The sequence below is a fragment of the Sus scrofa genome, chromosome 5, assembly GCF_000003025.6.
Source record: "Sus scrofa isolate TJ Tabasco breed Duroc chromosome 5, Sscrofa11.1, whole genome shotgun sequence".
Lineage (NCBI taxonomy): Eukaryota > Metazoa > Chordata > Mammalia > Artiodactyla > Suidae > Sus > Sus scrofa.
In genome coordinates, this window is record NC_010447.5 from 72,427,482 (window position 1) to 72,446,841 (window position 19,360).

At 36.2% G+C, this 19,360-nt stretch overlaps 1 protein-coding gene across 4 annotated transcripts in view; it reads left to right on the forward strand.

Moving 5' to 3' along the window:
* The window catches only part of CNTN1 (contactin 1), a 326,959-nt gene that overhangs the window by 258,986 nt on the left and 48,613 nt on the right, over positions 1–19,360 (forward strand). For all 4 annotated transcript variants that reach the window (XM_013997945.2, XM_003355617.5, XM_021092536.1 and 1 more), the window contains one exon: positions 14,359–14,508. In XM_013997945.2, the coding sequence (XP_013853399.1) occupies positions 14,359–14,508 (150 nt within the window). The remainder of the gene's footprint in view (positions 1–14,358; positions 14,509–19,360) is intronic.

A 19,360-nucleotide genomic window follows, 5' to 3' on the forward strand; every position in this document is an offset into this window, starting at 1 on the left:
TAAATAGAATGTTTCTCTTTTTATTTTTTAATGAAAAAGAATTAATCCCAACATATCTTAAATGTACTCATTTTAGTTTTATCTTCACATAATGGAATTTATTTGTATTGCTTCCTAAGAAATTTTAATTTAGATTCACTTTTTCTGGATAATTTCTTCCTATCATGGAAATGAATGAAATATAAACTTAAAATCTGTTAAAGGGTTTAGGATATATTTTAGTACTAAGCAATTCTTCATATAAGGGTATGAAATTCAAAAGAATTATAAACAGGTGAAACATTTTTATTACATTATGTTTTCGAGTGTGATTTTTATCTAGAAACACTTGGCAAAATCAGACAATTTGATAAACAATTTTAGAAACCATTTAGATGTTTGATAAACATAAACATGAGCAGTTTCTGCTTCTCTGAAGAGAATGAAAATGAATTATAATGATAAAACTGTAGATAATATTAGATGCCTAGCCAAACTGACAATGATTATAGATACTGGAAAACAAATGAAATAATTAAATGCATGGTTAAAATTTGCTTTGGCTTTGAAAAAGGAATAATGATTGTCATTTCCATTAATTACGATAACTTACAATGTAGCTCAATTAAAATATACTTCTCATTAAAAATTATTCCATTATAAAGTAAGTTCTATGAGGATGAAAACTTTTGATTTATTTGCTCTTCCATCCCTAGCAACTAGATTCTGGGCCTATAGTGCTCATTCATTAAAGATATATTTATTGAGCTCCCACCATATGCCTGAACCTGTCCTTGATGCTGGATACATAGTTGACAAGCACCAAATAAACCAGAGAGAGAAAAATACAAAAAGCAAAAAAAAAACCAAAACAAAACAAAACAACACCAATCCTACCTTCAAAGAGCTTACATTCTAGTAGGAAAGATGGTAATAAGAAACTAATTTTAGCAGTTGCTCTTAAGTCCCTGTATGATCATTTAACTCTGGGCTATCTATAAGTTTGCCTGTATTGAATTTTTTTCTTTCTTGACAGTGGGTCACATTTCTTTGTTTTCATGTGCCTAATAATTTTTCATTGATTTCTTTTTTTAAGAGTTTTATTTTTTCCATTACAGTTGATTTACCCATTCTGTTAATTTCTACTGTACAGCAAAGTGACCCAGTCATACATATATGTATATTCTTTTTCTCACATTTAGGTTGTTACTATGTCTTGGTTATTGTGAATAGTGCTGCAATGAATATACGGGTGCATGTACCTTTTTCAAGGAAAGTTTTGTCCAGATATATGCCCAAGAGTGGGATTGCTGGGTCATGTGGTAGTTCTATATTTAATTTTTTGAGGTAATGCCATACTGTTTTCCATAGTGGTTGTACCAATTTACATTCCCACCAGCAGTGTGGGAGGGTTCCCTTTTCTCCACACCTCCTCCAGCATTTATTTGTTGACTTGTTAATGATGGCAAGTTAGTACCTCATAGTAGTTTTGATTTGCATTTCTCTAATAATCAGTGATATTGAGCATTGTTTCATGTGCTTGTTGGTCATCTGTATATCTTCTTTGGAGAAATGTCTATTCAGGTCTTCTGCCCATGTTTCAATTGGGTTTTTGGGTTTTTTTTTTTTTTTTTTTTTTTTGCTGTTGAGTTGCATAAGTTTTTATATTTTAGAAATTAAGCCCTTGTCAGTTGCATCATTTGAAACTATTTTCTCCCATTGTGTAGGTTGCCTTTTTGGTGTTGTGGGGTTTTTTTGTTTTGTTTTGTTTTAAGTTTCTTCTGCTGTACAAAAGCTTGTCGGTTTGATTAGGTCCCATTGGCTTAATATTGCTTTTATTTCTGTTGCCCTGGAGACTGACCTAAGAGAAAATTTGTACAGTTGATTTTGAAAAATATTTTGCCTATGTTCTCTGGTAGGAATTTGATGGTGTCTTGTCTTATATTTAAGTCTTTAAGCCATTTTGAGTTTATTGCTGTGCATGGTATGAAGGTGTATTCCAGTTTCATTGATTTACATATGGCTGTCCAGTTTTCCCAGCACCACTTACTGAAAAGACTGTTGTTTTTCCCATTTTATATTTAACCTGCTTTGTTGAAGATTAATTGATTGTAGGTGTCTGGGTTCATTTATGAGTTGTCTATTCTGTTCCATTGGTCCGTATGTCTATTTTGGTACCAGTACCACACTGTCTTGATTACTGTAGCTTTGTAATATTGCCTGAAGTCTGGGATAGTTATGCTTCCTGCTTGTTTTTGTTTGTTTTTCCCTCAAGATTGCTTTGGTAATTCTGTGTCTTTTATGGTTCCATATAAATTTTTGGATTGTTCATTTTGGTTCTGTGAAAAATGTCATGGGTAATTTAATAGCAATTGCATTGAATTTGTAGATTGCTCTGGGTAGTATGACCATTTTTACTATATTAATTCTTCCAATCCAGGAGCATGGAGTATCTTTCCATTTCTTGGAATCCTTTTTAACTTCCTTGATTGTTTTAGAGTTCTCAGCATATAAGTCTTTCACCTCTTTAATCAGGTTTATTCCTACATATTTAATTTTTGAGGGTGTGATTTTAAAAGGTATTGTATTTTTATACTCTTTTCCTAATATTTTATTTTACTATACAGAAATGAAACAGACTTCTGAATGTCAATCTTGTATCCCGCTACTTTGCTGAATTTGTTGATCAGTTCAAGCAGTTTTTGTGTGGAGTCCTTAGGATTTTCTCTATGTAGTATCACATCATCTGCATACAGTGACAGTTTTACTGCTTCTCTTCCAATTTGGATAGCTTTTATTTCTTGTCTGATTGCTATGGCTAGGACTTCCAATACTATGATGAATAAAAGTGATGAGAGTGGGCATCCTTGTCTTATTCCAGATTTTAGTGGGAAAGCTTTCAGCTTTTCTCTGTTGGGTGTTATATTTGCTGTGGGTTTGTCATAAATGAATTGTATTATGTTATGTACCCTCTATACCCACTTTGGTAAGAGTTTTTATCATGAATGGATGTTGGACTTCGTCAAATGCCTTTTTTGCATCTATTGAGATAGTCATGTGTTTTCTACTTTTCTTTTGTTGATGTGGTGTATGACATTGATTGAGTTGTGTATGTTGAACCATCCTGTGAACCTGGGATGGAATCCCACTTGGTCATAGTGTATGATGTTTTTTATATGTTGTTATATTTGGTTGGCTAAAATTTTGTTGAGAATTTTTACATCTGTATTCTTCAAAAGATACTGGCCTATAATTTTCTTTTTTGATAGTATCTTTGTCTGGTTTTGGTATTAGGGTGATGGTGGCTTCATAGAATGTCTTTGGTAGTGTTCCTTATTCAGAATTTTGGGAAAGTTTAAGAAAGATGGGTATAAGTTCTTCTTTGTATGTTTGGTAGAATTCACCTGTGAAGCCATCTGGACTTTTGTTTGTAGGAAGTGTTTTTATTCCATATTCAATTTCATTTCTAGTGATTGGTCTGTTCAGTTGATCTATTTCTGCTTGATTCGGTTTTGGTGGGATGTAAGTCTTAAGAAAGTTGTCCATTTCTTCTAAGTTGTTAGGTTGTCAAATTTGTTGGCATATAATTGTTCATAGTATTCTCTTACAATTTTTTTGTATTTCTGCAGCATCTGTTGAGATTTCTCCTTTTTCATTTCTTATTTTGTTCATTTGAGTTCTTTCTCACCTCTTCTTGGTGAGTCTGGCCAGAGGTTTGTCAATTTTGTTTACCTTTTCAAAGAAGCAGCTCTTGGTTTTACAGATTTTTTTATATTATTTTTTGGATCTCTATTATATTGATTCCCTCTATGATCTTTATGCTTTTCTTCCTTCTTCTGACTTTGGGTTTTGTTTGTTCTTCTTTTTCTAATTCATTTAGGTGGTAGGTTAAGTTGTCAATTTGAGATTTTTCTTCTTTTCTGAGGAAGGCATGTATTGTTATGAACTTCCCTCTAAGCACTGCTTTTGCAGCATCTCATGGATTTTGAATGGTTATTCTGAAAACAAATGTTTTTCATAATCATTTGTCTCAAGGTATTTTTTAATTTCCCTTTTGATTTCATCATTGACCTATTGATTTTTTAGTAGCATGTTGTCCAGTCTCCATGTAATCAGTTTTTTCTCATTTTTTCCTCCTGTGGTTAATGTATAATTTCATGCCATTGTGGTCAGAAAAGATACTTGAAATAATTTCTATACTCTTAAATTTGGTGAGGTTAATTTTATGCCCCAGGATGTGGTCAATCCTTGAGAATATTCCTTGTGCACTTGAAAAAAAATGTATGCTCTGATTTTTTTGGGTACAATGCCCTGGAAATGTCAATTAAATCTAATTTTTCTATTGTGTAATTTAGTATCTCTGTTTCCTTATTGATTTTCTGTCTGAGGATCTGTCCATTGATATGAATAGGGTGTTAAAGTCTCCTACCATTATTATTTCCCATTAATTTCTCCTTTTATGTCTGTTAGTATTTTTTGTATGTATCTGGGTGCTCCTATATTTGGCGTATATATTGACAATTGTAATATCCTCTTCTTTAATGGATCCTTCTATCATTAAATAGTGTCCTTTTTTGTCTTTCTTTATGGCCTTCATTTTAAAGTCTATTTTGTCTGATATGAGTATTGCAACTCCTGCTTCCCTGTCTTTTTTACTTGCATGAAATATCTTTTTCTATCCCGTCACTTTCAATTTATGTGTGTTCTTTGCCTTAAGGTCTCTTGTAGGCTCTTGCTTTTCATACAGTTTGCCACTCTAGTCTTTTGATTAGAGCATTCAGTCCATTGACATTTAGGTAACTATTGACAAATATGTATTTATTGCCATTTTAAACCTTGTTTTCCAGTTGATTTTATGTTTCTCCTTTGTTCCTCCTTTGTTCTTTCTTTTTTGGTTGGATGATTTCCTTTCATTTTAATTTTTGTGAATGTAATATTTGGTTTTGATTTGTGTGGTTGCCTTGTTTTTCAACTCCTTCCTATATCTGCTTGCTTTGGCCTGAAGGTAATATAGGCTCAAACACATTAATAAACAACAACAAAACAAGAGTCTAGATTTTCTTACTTTTCTTCTCCACATTTTATGATTTCAAAGTCCTTTTTTTTTTTAACATCTTCATGTTTGTCCTTTTGCTGTTCCTTGTGTTTATCATCACTTTTACAATAAGTTTTTTTTTTTTTTTTCCTTTTAGATCTGCATACTGGCTAATTTAAGTGCTTGCTTTCCAATGTGACTTCCTCCATCCTATTTCTTCTTACGTTTTTTATTTAGAGAAGACCTTTCAGTGTTTCTTTAATATTGTTTAATATTGTTGTCCTCTTTTAGTTTTTGCTTGTTGGAGAAATTATTTCTCCTTCTACTTTAAATGATATTCTTGCTAGGTAGAGTATTCTAGGCTGCAAAATTTTCTGTTTTAGAAATTTTGATAAAGCTTACCACTCTCTTCTGGACTGTAGTATGTATGTATTTATTTATTTATTTAGTATTTTGCCTTTTTCTAGGACTGCTCCCACGGCATATGGAGGTTCCCAGGCTAGGGGTCCAATCAGAGCCGTAGCTGCCAGCCTACGCCAGAGCCACAGCAATGCAGGATCCGAGCTGCATCTACAACTCACACCAAGCTCACAGCAATGCCAGGTCCTCAACCCACTAAGCAAGGTCAGGAATCGAAACCTGCAACCTCACGGTCCCTAGTCAGATCCATTAACCACTGTGCCATGACAGGAACTCCCCTGGAGTGTTTATTTAGAAAAATTAGCTGATAGCCTTATGGGGGTTCCCTTATAATTAATGATTTGTTTTTCTCTTGCTTCCTTTAGAATTCCTTCTTTATCTTTAAATTTTGCAATTTTTATTATAATATGTCTTGGTGTGGGCCTCTTTAGGTACAACTTGTTTTGGGTCCTCTGTGCTTCCTATATCTTGATATCTGTTTTCTTTAGATATGGAAAATTTTCCAGACATAATTTCTTCAAATATATTTTAAATCCCCTTTTCTTTTTCTTCTCTTTCTGGAATCCCTATTATGAAAACAGATTGGCCTGCTTTATATTATTACATTGATTTCTTATATTGCTTTTGTGTTTTTTTGTTTGGTTTTCTGTCTGCTGTCCTGATTAGGTGATTTCTGTTATTCTATCTTCCATGTCACTAATTTATTTCTCTGCATTATTCATTCTTCTCTTTAGTGCCTTTAACTCAGTTTGTGTCTCTGCAAATGAATTTTCTAATTTTTCATAACTCCTCCTTATATTTTCTAGTTACTTTCTAAAGTGATCTGCATTATTGTTTATATCTGCTCTTAATTCCTTCATATTCATTCTTAATTCCTTCAGTATTTTCACTATCTCCTTTTTGAACTCACTGTCTGTTAGTCTGCAGAGGTCTGTTTCATTGTGTGTTGCTTCAGGTGAATTCTGCTGTTCTTTTAACGAGGAATGTGGTTCCTGAGCTTATTCATTTTGCTTATATTTTTCTTATTCTATGAGTTTAGGGAAACCAACTGCTATAGTCTTGGAGGGCTATTTCTACGCAAGAGCATCCCTTTGTATTTTGTGGGCAGTTACTATTTTTTTTTTGGCATGGGAGTTTGGATATCTGCTGTCTCTTTCCTCAGTGTGAATAGGCTGTTATCCCCTTGATATGATGCATGTGTTTCCAGGGAGAAGGAGGCAATGGGCAGGGCTAGTAGTCAGTGACTAGTTGCTGGGATCTTGACAGTAAGCAATCTACTTATTGCTTCTCACAAACATATTAGGTGATGGACATAAGAAATTTGGTGTGATCCTTAATGTTCTACAGGATGCTTAGGTCACATTTAGAATGTTGTGTTTGATTCTATGATGCTACTTCCAGAGGAACAAGTTAGTGATGGTGTGTATATTTCTATGGAAGAGGGATATTGGCCAGAACATGAAGAGGTCTGGAAACCATGCCATGAGGAGCAATTCAAGAGAACCTGGGATCTGTTTTATAAAAAGAAGAAGAAAAATGTCTTTATATTTAAAGTTCTGTCATGTGGAAGACTAGAATTAATTGTTAATGAATTCTCTGCTCTTATCATCTCAACACACAGTTGTTTCTCTGAATTTTAGATATTTCCTCAGAATATACATTTATAAGTTAAATTATTGAGTATAACCATGCTTAAGTTCATGAGCTATACTACAAAATTACACTGAAGAAATGTAGAATGTTTTTATTCCCACTACCAGTATATGAGTATCTCTTCTATCATATATTTACTCAGTATTTAGTACTTTGTTTTTAAATATTCACCAAATTGATAGGTTAAAAAAAGTGAGAAAATCATCAGGCTCATTGTAGAAAATTTACTATTTTCTTTTTTGCCTTTCCTTAGTTTTACTCTTTTTTTTTTTTTTTTTTTTTCTTTTTTTGGCCGCCCACATGACATGCAGAATTTCCCAGGTCCTGCCAGGTATGGGACCTGCACCACTGCAGTAACTAGAGCCACAGTAGTGACAATGCTGGATCCTTAACCCACTGAGCCACAAGGGAACTCCTGTAGCTTTACTCTTGCTGTTCTTATTTCACATATAAACCTCTGGGTTTTTATGAGGCAAAGTGAAAATTTTCCTTAGAGAAGAATCAAAGACTTACATTTCTGGGATGCCAAAGCACAAGCTGCTTCTCTTTTGCTGCAAGGAACTTTGTCACACTCCTGGCTCTTTTGAGTCCTGCCAGATGATCTATGGATTGGGTTAGAGTCTCTAATATCACACTAAGTAGTTGTGCCAGAGCCAGAGAGCTTTTAAATGTCCATTTTCATTATCAAACATGTCTTTTGACCTGCATTTTTTCAGTTAGAATTCCCGAGTGGGTAATTCTTTCTGGGTAGTTTCAAACACTTCGGTTTTAGTTAGAAATGGAGGATCCTAAATATTCTGATTGTATTAAAACCTTAAGGATATAACAGGTGGGGTACATTATCTGGAATTATTTTTTAAATAATCTGTTTTTTCAGTCCAGAGGTCCTTCTGGGTCTCTCTGAAGATGATCAGAGAACTAGTCAGTGTGGTCTGAAGCAGAACACCACAAGGAATTGTTGCTAGGCAACTAAAACATTGTGAATATTGGCCTTGAGATTCCGTGAGGCTTGCTTCTCTTTTCCTCCAAAGAGTAGTCAGGAAATTTTTATTCTGAGCCTTATAGAATCATGGATTTTGCAAATAGCCTATGTACGACGGTTCATCGCTGGTTGTTAAAATAAGATCTTCTCAGGAGTTCCCTTTGTGACTCAGTGGTAATAAACCCAACTAGTATCCATGAGGATGTAGATTTGATCCCTGGCCCCACTCAGTGGGTTAAGGTTCTGGCATTGCCTTGAGCTGTGGTATAGATCTTGGATCCCAAGTTGTTATGGCTGTGGTGTAGGCCGGCAGCTGCAGCTCTGATTCAACCCATAGCCTGGGAACTTCCTTATGTTGCAGGTCCGGCCCTAAAAAGACCAAAAACAAAACAAAACAAAATGCACATTTTTTTTTTTTTACTAAAGTATAGTTGGTTTACATACTATCCTCCATCATGTTCTGTCCCAAGTGATTGGACACAGTTTCCTGTGTTAGGCACTATGACCTCATTGCCCATACACTCTAAATGCAATAGTTTGCATCTACCAACCCCAAACTACCCATCCATCTCACTCCCTACCCCCTCCCCCTTAACAATCACAGTCTGTTCTCTATAAGTCTGTTTCTGCAACATTGACCAATATCCAGTTAAGTAAATTAATTTTCCTCTTCAACAAGTTCATTAATTTACAAATCAATAAAAATATCAGAGGGATATCATGTAGTTTTTGTCTTTTCCTGACTTACTTCACTTGGTATGAGAGTCTCTAATTCCATTCGTGTTGCTGCAAATGGCATTATTTTGTTCTTTTTTACGGCTGTGTAATATTCCGTTGTGTATATGTACCACATCTTCTAATCCATTCATCCTATCGATGGACATTTAGGTTATTTCCACGTCTTGGCTATTGTGAATAGTTCTGCAATGAATAAAGGGGTGCAGATATCTTTTTGAGTTGTAGTTTTGTTCTGGATATATGCCCAGGAGTGAGATTGCTGGATCACATGGTAGTTCTATATTTAGTTTTCTGAGGAATCTCCATACTGTTTTCCATAGTGGTTGTACCAGTTTACATTCCCACTAACAGTATGGGAAGATTCCTCAAGGAGGTCTTTTAACCTGAGTATTAAAGTACAAAGTATGTCTCCTGCTGTATGCCCCTTTACTTGAAATTTACACTTAGAAGTAAAACCAAAATTTAAATACCTATTGTTATTTGTATTTAATATTAATACATAATTTTAGTTTTCTATGAAGAAAACTACTCTATAAAGAGTAGCGTTTACAGTTAAAATCCAATTTTAATACTGAGATTATCTGTAAAAAGTGCCCTCACGCAGAACTGACCCAGTTAAAACTCAAAAACTTGAGACCCCCAGTCCCGATTCCTGGCACTTGCCTCTATTGTGCCAAGTACTCTTGTCTCTTTCTGACTCCGGAAATAACAAACAGGTTGCAAGGAAGTTGGCTGAAGTGAGGGGACATAAAGTCCCTCTGTTCCTGACTCTTGTCCTTTTGGCTTGGGGCATGAATCTCTTTCCAAGGCAAAGGTGCCCTTTCCTTCTAACCTGTCTGCGTGGGTGGGTTTTGAAAAAATAGTGTCCAACAGTTCCTATCAGGGCTGATGGGGTTGCAGAAGATGGCATGAGGTACCCAGATATAGGGACAATTAGGGCTTAGAATAGAACAAATACAAATGTGTACTAGAAGTAAAACTCAGTAGCAGTGGAGGAGAGATATCAGAAAGGACCAAGTCACAGCTAAAGAGAGTAGGAGAGGGCTTACGAGGATGGAGATGGGGTCTAACCTCTGCTTTAGACAAGGCAAGATAACTCCTGAGCTGAATACAGGCATAAGAGCCACAGAACATGGATATTTTGTGGTGGGGCAAGGTAAGCGGGTGCCTACTTTTCTACCAGCAGCCTGCCTGATTCAGGGTTGAAGGAGACAATGAAGTAATTGCTGTACACAAGCCTGTGCTTCTTGTGCTGAAACATTCTAAGTAAGCACCACTTTTATATTTTTATTCTTTGTATTTTTTACAAATAATTTATTATGTACTTCTATTTGCAAAACATCATAGTAGGTATACCAGGTCCTGAATAAGAAATAAAAGAAACAGGAGTTCCCTTTGGGATGCAGTGGAAACGAATCCAACTAGTATCCATGAGGACGTGAATTCAATCCCTGGCCTTGCTCAGCAGATTAAGGATCATGTGTTGCTGTGAGCTGTGTAGGTCACAGACGTGGCTTGGATCCCAAATTGCTGTGCCTATGGCATGGCTGGCAGTTGTAGTCCAATTAGACCCCCAGCCTGGGAGTTTCCATATGTCATGGGTATGTCCCTAAAAAAAGAAAAAAAAAAAGTGGAAAAAAATGAAATAAAAGAAACATTTATATGTCTATAAATGATAACTAGGAACAAGCTAGGGGGACTTAGGATTATGATTATGAATGTGATCTTGTGTGGACATGGCCAGTCTTGAGGTTCCAGTTGTAAGGTGATGATATGGGCTGTCTAGCTCAAGATCGGAACTGGAAAAAGAAGTTAGAGAACAGACTTTCAAATCCTGTTCTCCTGATGTGGTATGCTCAAAATCCTGCCTCAATCTGGGGAAACGAAAGGCAGGCCAGGTACAAAGACACTCTAAATTCTTGATACATTTTTCTAAAATGTTTGATATTTGTCATTTCTTGCTAAATTAGTCCTGGTACTTATATAAATGGTTTTATTATGCATACTATAAATATATACCAAAAACATGTTTGTTTGCTTATTACGGCTGCACCCTCGGCATATGGAGGTTACCAGGCTAGGGGTCGAATCCAAGCTGTAGCTGCTGGTCTACGCCACAGCCACAGCAACAGCAGATCTGACCCTGGTCTGCAACCTACACCACAGCTCACAGCAGCGCCGGATCCTTAACCCACTGAGCAAGGCCAGGAATGGAACCTGCATCCTTATGGATGCTAGTCAGATTCGTTTCCACTGAGCCACAACAGAAATGCTAAATTTTTTTTTTTTCTTTTTTTTTTTTTTTTTTTTTTAGGGCTGCACCTGCAGCATACGGAAGTTCCCAGGCTAGGGGTCTAATCAGAGCTGCAGCTGCCAACCTACACCACAGCCACAGCAGCTCAGGATCTGAGCTGCGTCTGCAACTTACACCACAGCTCATGGCAACGCTGGATCCTTACCCCACTGAGCGAGGCCAGGGATTGAACCCTTGTCCTCATGGATTCTAGTTGGATTCATTTCCACTGCACCACAACGGGAGTGCCCATGTTTGTTTTAGATACTTATCTTCTCATAGGTACTGATGTTAGTGTGTATTAACAAAAGTTATCATAGTTGGTTTTGCTCTACAAGAAGTTTTCACACCTTTGGGCCATCCTTGTAGAGAATATTATTAACTTATAGATATCAAATTCCTTCCTTAATCATTCAGAAGGTACATTCTGGACGTCCATCGTCTTGACATCCACTTCCTGTTTCCCCTTGTGAGAGAATTGTTTGCACCACTGGGCCAAGGGTTTCCCACTGAGGTCTGTGTTCTCATGGTAGTAATTTCAAGGCTCCTATCCTTCTTCCTTTCTACATCTCAGACTTCATGTAGTCGTAGGCCCCACTCCTCATTTGAAATCCAAAACCTACGCTAAAACAGTCCCCAAGACAAGAAAATGACATTTTTTTCTTTATCTCTCACCATTCTTCCAAATATTTTCTACAGTCAAGTACGAATTTCTGCTTTTTGAACATATCCCTGATCATCGGTTTTGAGATATTTGATATTGGATTCTCATACAGGCTCAAAATCAGTCTATCAGCTGCAGTTTTTACTGCACATCCATCTGGCTCTTCCTGCTGTGGCCCAGTCTTCACCTGCCCCTACTTGTTGACTGCCCAGCTGCTTGGAAAAGCCCCAGTGTAACCTTTACCATCAATGAGAACACCATGCCCTTGCCAAGAGGGATCCTTCAGAATGGTTCCAACATTTCTATTCTTCAGGCATTTAAATGATTCTGGAGTTTTACAGATTAAGAAGCAAGGGAGAGGATCTTTGAGCCTTCTATTACATTTTTTACTTGGAATCTCCAAACTCACAAACTTACAAATATTTCCATCAGCTTCTGTCTTTAAATCTTTGTATTAATCCCTAGAGCTGTCATAACACATAACTACAAATTTAGTGATTTAAAGCAACAGAAGTCCAAATCAAGGTGTTGGCAAGGCTGCACATTATCCATGGATCCTAGAGAACAACTAATTCCTTGCCTCTTCTGACTTCCAGTGGTTCCAAATATTCTTTGGCTCACAGCCACATCCCTTCAGTTTCTGCCTTTGTAGTCATATTTCACTTCCTCTTCTATATGGCTTTTTTCTATGTTTCCCTTATAAGGACACTTGTCATTGGATTTAGGGACCATCTAGATAGTCCACGATGATTTTATCCCAAGGTCCTTGACTTAATTACAGTTTTATTAAAATAGTTTCTAAGACCCTTTTCCCAAAAAAGGTCACATTCATAAGTTCTGGTGATTAGAATGTAGACATATATTTTGAAGGGGTCACCATTCAGCTGACTACAACCACGCCTTCTAAGGAGGCTCAAAATCATTGAAAGGTATCTAATGAGGAAACATCTACCCAATGTCATAACAGCCAGTTCTGTTTGCCTTGTCTCCCTGAAGAGTTCTTCACAAATCAAAATTTCATCTCTCCTCTTTCAGTTACCAAAAATAAGTTCCTATGTTTACAAAGTAAGACAGACAAATTCAGATTTGGTGTAAGGGAGCAATGGAGGAGATAGGAAATAAAGAGGCAGAATTAAAACAGAGGAGAAGGAATAAGCCAAACTTTTAATCAGAAAGTCAAATATGTATGTCAAATATTTAAAACAGATCCTTAAGAAAATAAAAGATTAGATGGCAATATCCATGTCTAAGAGAATATAGCCACACATGCCACACATGCCAATGTGAATGAAGTATGGGGTAGTCTGGGTATGGTATGAATTGGACCAAAAGTAGAAACTGAACACTGGGATGCTTAGTATTTTTTGTGGGGATGGGTACAACATCTTACAGAACTACTTATTCATAAGCTGCTATGCCAGATAAAAATTCCCCAAGTAATAAAATAATGAGTCATACACAAGCCTAAGCAAACACATTTTCCAAATAAGTGATATACAGGTATTTACAAGCACATGTATGTGTAGCTTAATTATTAAAAACACATGTGAAAATATTTTAAGAGCGCTTAGAATAATGTATAGTCCTACCTTGGTTGTATGTGTTATCATACCTCAGTTAAACAAGTAATTTTGAATCATATCCTACCCCTAAGTTATAATTTTCCCATTAGTATCTAGTACCATAAAACTGAGAAATTCCTAATATATCTGAATGAATTATTATTATAACATTTATTATCACTACCATAAATGATTTGGGTAGAAATCTAAAAAGCCAACTCCAAAAGCATCTAAACACATAGGTACCCTAGTAATAAATCTACTCATACACTACATCAGTGGCAGTCCACAAAAATTTTACCTGCCCAAGGTGTACCCTTGCCTCAGGAAATCTTTCTGGATTCTGTCTTTAGAACAGAGCTCCTTGCTGTTCAGGGTGTAGCCAGCGGACTAGCAGAGGCATGAGCTGGGAGCTGGTTAGAAGTGTAGCATCTCAGTCCTCCCACCCTAGACTTAGGAAATAAATGATACCTATGCATATCTCTCTAACTTATTTATTAAGGACCTCCCCTCTCACTCCCTTGAACTGAATATTTTCTCATAGCTAGTTTTTATTTTTATTATAAATCAATGGAATATGTGCTCTTTTCTCAAAACACTAATATAAAAATTGGGAACTCTAAAAAGTGATGTTGTTTTGTAGATAGGTTCATTTGTGCCATATTTTAGATTCAACATGTAAGTGATAACATAGACACAGACTCAGAGACATAGAGAACAGACTTGTGGTTGCCAAGGGGGATGGGGGAGGAAGTAGGGTGGATAAGGACTATGCGGTTGGTAGATGCAAACTATTACATTTAGAATGGATGAGCAATGAGGTCCTACTGTACAGCACAGGGGAACTATATCCAATCTCTTGGGCTAGAACATGATGGAAGATAGTATGAGAAAAAGAATGTGTATATATATGATTGGGTCATTATGCTGTATAGCATAAATTAACAACACTGTAAATTAACTATACACTAGTAAAAAAATTACAAAGTGATGTTCAGCTAATAATCTCTATTTAATATTTATTTTATATAGATCCCCCAATTATTGAAGGAAACATGGAAGCAGCAAGAGCAGTGGATTTAATTCCATGGATGGAATATGAATTTCGTGTGGTAGCAACCAATACATTGGGTATAGGAGAGCCCAGTATACCATCAAACAAAATTAAAACAGATGGTGCTGGTACGTAGAAGAAACTTTGCAGCATGTAAAACATTTGTAAATTCAGTGATACTTTAATATATAATTGAACGTATTTGGAAATAATTCTCTGAGGTAAGTAATGTATCTAAAAAATTTGTGTATATGTATTTCACACGTGTGCATTCTGTGTCAAGATGTAAAAACAAAGGGGTAGTATGAAGCTTTAGGACATTTTAAATAATTAATGGGAAAGAGCCACTGCATAATCCACTTGACACCTGCCGAGACCGGCTCAGCAGGTTAGGGCTAAAGAATGGGTGCTGTGAAACTTAAGGAAAAAGTTAACATAAAACAAGACACAGAGACATTTATCTTAATTAATGGTGGGAACCAGGAACCCGGGGACTCAAGGTCTCAGGGACCAAGAGCGCCACCTCAAGAAACCACACTGCTTTTGTTGTGCTCTTTAGGATTATGTCAAATGAGGAGGGGGTAATAGGTGCAGGATATAGGCTTTTTTAATTATTTTAAAAGTCTCATAGCCAGTAGCTGATTAAGCTTTTATTCTGACCTTTAGGCATTTAACAATCATTAGCATTGAGGAAGCTTGGCATCAGCTATCTATGCATAGCATCTAGAGAATCACCATTGTGCTTCTGCAGACTGCGTGCCTATCTGCCGCGACCCTGCATGCCTAGGTGTGCACCTCAGTTCTTCTTGCTAATGCATATCCTACTAAGGACCCCTCATAAACCCCTTGGGGCCATGAGGCTTATCTTCCTCTTATTCTTTAGAGGACATATCATGCTGTGCAAATGGCGTGTCTATCTGCACACGTCCGGTGTGCCTAGACCAACATATTATGTCCTCATTCAGCTGACGACATGAATAACTTATGCCTTTAAGTCTTTGTTCTTAAGCTTAAGTCATATACCAGCACTGCGACTGTTTTCCAAGCAGGAAGATGGGGTAAAGTAAAGCAGGACAAGATGGAGTTTTCAGCATAGAAAACAGAAGCAAAGAGGCTAAGAAAATATTGTAGAAACATGTCTTGCTGACAACACCAAGTAAATGAAGCTGGTGTTTAGCAAATAAACCTTAATGTAAATCGTGAATGTTAACCAGGCAGGGAAGTGATTTAACAGGTTCCGTGATTTAGAAGGCTCACAATGTTTTTGTGTCTCTCAAGACATTTATAAGCGTCGTGGGGATGGAGGGGATGGATGGAAGAATAGGATGAGCAGGGCGTGGAGAGAAAGTGATGAGGACTCTCAGACCTTCACTACCTGGGCAGTAGAGCATCTCAGAAATAACTATAGTGTTTTATTTTAATGTTAGATGTCACTCTAAATATGCTGTTTTATCACACCTCAACCTTGGCTATTCTTCCAATTTAGGTTCACTTTGGTTTGGGTTTGGTTTGGTTTGGTTTGGTTTGGTTTTTGGCCATACCAGCGGCATGTGGAAGTTCCTGGGCCAAGGATTGAACCTGTGCCACTGCAATGACAACCCCAGATCTTTAACCCGTTGCACCACCCAGGAACTCCTAGGTTCACATTTTTTATGCTAAATACCAACTCCATTTTAATAGCCTTTAGTACATGAAGTACTCTGCTTTGTTTTCTTTCTCCCTGGTATTTCTAGGCAAAAATAGTGTTCTGATTCCAATAATAAGTCTTCTTTATTATTCCCTGTGAAAAAGAAAATGTTTTGCAGACTCTCTGGGTTTGTTTATTTTTACTATGCCTTGCCAACCTTCAGTGCTTTATTTGGGGGAAAATATTTTAAATAGAAGACAGACCACCATTAAAATTCTGCTGTGATATCTTAATATTACTTATCCACATTTCTGGCTATCTCAATGCCTTGGCCTGACTTCTAAATAGAATTATGAATTATACTGTCTTTAGTTGTTAAAGCCAAATTATCCATAGAGACTACCATCCATAAACTGTCCCTTAAAGTTTCACGTAGTTTCCTGTAACTTACCAGATAAAACTAATGATTCTGTAATAGAGGAGGAAATAACACTAAAATACTGATCTGTGCCGGGTATTTTCACACACATTTCGGTTAATCCTCATAATAATATTTTGAGGTAGATATTACAATCCAATGCTCATTGATAGACAGTAGGCTCAGAGACACTAAATAGTTTACCTAAGTTAGTACAACTACTTGCAAGATTCAGAATTCAAATTCAGAGCTGTCTGACAACTCTTCTCATATACTGAACTTTCTCTTTTAAAACGTGGTTTCTCAATTAGGACTCTAAAAGCACAAAGACTCATATGAACTTTTATTAGTGTTCTAGTAGAAGCTCACATTTTATTCTCAATTATGAAACTAGATATGGCCTCAACACTATTATTTTTGTTTTAGTATATCCACTTTTGAAATGAATGCCGTTGTTCCTTTTCTGTACCTCACAAAAATCTTATTAGGATATGCAGGTAATATAAGCTGCAGCTTTAGAAACACAGATACCATAGAGCCAGGATCCTTGTGTTTTGTTTTATTTCTTAGCGCCTCCTATGTTTGTAATAGGGCTTCTGGGTAATGGGACTGAACACAGTTGCCCTTTCTTGAAAGACAAACATGAAAAAGGAACTAGGACATTTTCTGACTGGTGATTTCAACCGCATAATTCATGCTGAGAGATCATCAAGTTGCTTTGATTTAACAGGTATTCTCAAATCTAATATTTTTGTAAGGTTGTTACTTTCAACCAACAACTTTTGGCATCACCTCTCACATTGTGTTTGCTCAATGGTATTTTGTTAAGGAACTAATTCTCTCTCTAGGGTGCTTGAACAATAACTTCTCTTAAAAGCCTTTAGAGCCAAAACAAACAAACACATGAAGTAATAACAGTCTTATTCACAATGTAAGATACAGCCCCATATATAGAGATAAAATGAGATGACTCATTCCTTTCAGCTGTGAAAAGAATAAACCCTATAACCTCTAATACATTTGTTAACCTTTCATAGGAAAATATTTTAGGATCCTTTATTAATCAGCTTTTATGGTTATCATCATTTATGCACTTGCTGTATGTTATCAGAGAGCATGCTAAGCTCTATACTTGGCATTGCTCCTTTTTATTCCCACAATAACTTTATGAAATTGGTGTTATTGTTCCTAATTTTACAAAGAAGTCAAGATGATACCCAATTAATGTGAAACAAAGCTGGATTCAAATCCAGGGTTTGTAATCCTGAAAGCTTTGGGGTTTTTTGTTCGTTTGTTGCTTTTTAGGGCCACGCCTGCAGCATATGGAAGTTTCCAGGCTAGGGGTCGAATCCAAGCTACTGCTGCTGGCCTATGCTACAGCTACAGCAACACAGGATCTGAGCTGTGTCTGTGACCTACACCACAGCTCACGGCAATGCCAGATTCTTAACCCACTGCGCAAGGCCAGGGATTGAACCCTCATCCTCATGGATCCTGGTCAGGTTCATTTACCACTGAGCCACGAAGGGAATGCCTGAAAGCTTTGTTTCTAAACCACTTTCTCGGAGGTCTTTGTGAGGTAATGAAGTTCCAGGACACTGATCCTGCAAAGGAATCCTGATTCTATAATTTACAAGCTCTGTGATTAGAGGCATATTACTTAACCTCTCTGAGCCTGAGTTTTCTCATCTCTAAGTGGAAATTATTTCTTATGAGAAATTTTTATGACTACAAACATGAAAGGAAAGCAATTAGTTCTACCTAGTGCATAATATTTGCTGAAGAAAAAATTTTATTATGTTATTAATGATCATTTTAAACTTTAATATGCTTATAAGAAAATATTGTCTACGCTGACACTGATCACTTCATTTGGCAATATATTTCCATTTTTATAAGCATAATAGAGGATTATATAATTTCTTATGATTTTAATGATCTTAAAGGAATAATTTTATATATTTAATAAAATAAAATCCAACAGATTTTCTCTTTAACTGCTGTTTTTCCTTTCATCCTGTTTTTTAAAAATTGAATATTCATAAAATTGGACATTTACATTTTTTTATCCTTACAAAAAAATAAAAATACTTTCTAAAACAGGGAGATGTTTGTCTTGTCATGTACCATTATAGCAACTCTCTAAGAGATGCCAGCATATGTCATGTGGGATAAAGGCTGGTTCCCAATTGATGGAAAGGTTACTCCTGTTCCTCATTATGCTGATTGAAAGACACAACATTATCTAGTGCAGCACATGCCCTTATCTGTCCAATTACTTCATGTTAAGATTGCCATGCACAGTTGGGTATATTCTTTGGTTTCAGAAAAGTACATTATAAAATGGATGGTCCCAAGTGAAGAATTAGAAGATACATTTGTAACTCAATGTAACCCATTTAATTTTGACTGTAAGAAAGAGATAAAAGCATCCTTCAAAGTGATGTGTCATTGTAAAGACATATCCCATAGCTAATAGCTCTGCAGGTGCAGTTGGTGAGTTGATACCCTAAAATGGTGCATTCAGGTTTGTTTTGACAGCTTTGCCATTTTTTGCCAGATCAACCTAAGAAGGAAAAAAAAAAATAACATAACACTGGAGTCAACATTTTCCAGTGTGTAGAGCTTTAATTTCATGTCTGTTCTGCTCTTTCAGTATCTTTTTTTAATTTATTAGATATGTTTGATAAAAGAGAAGAATGGTGCTAAAAACATATTTTATAGCTGTTAAGGTGCTATGTTAAAGTTAGTAGCTGTCACTAATAATAAAATAGACACTTTTTTTTTAATAAAGCAGAGAGTATAGATTTTTAAGCCATATGGAGGCCAGGGTTAAAGTTGCAACTAAAACACACTCGGTCAGTGCTCTTGAAAATGTGAGGTCACCAAACAAAAACATAAAACAAGAACAACAACAAAAAAGGAATTCCCTCTT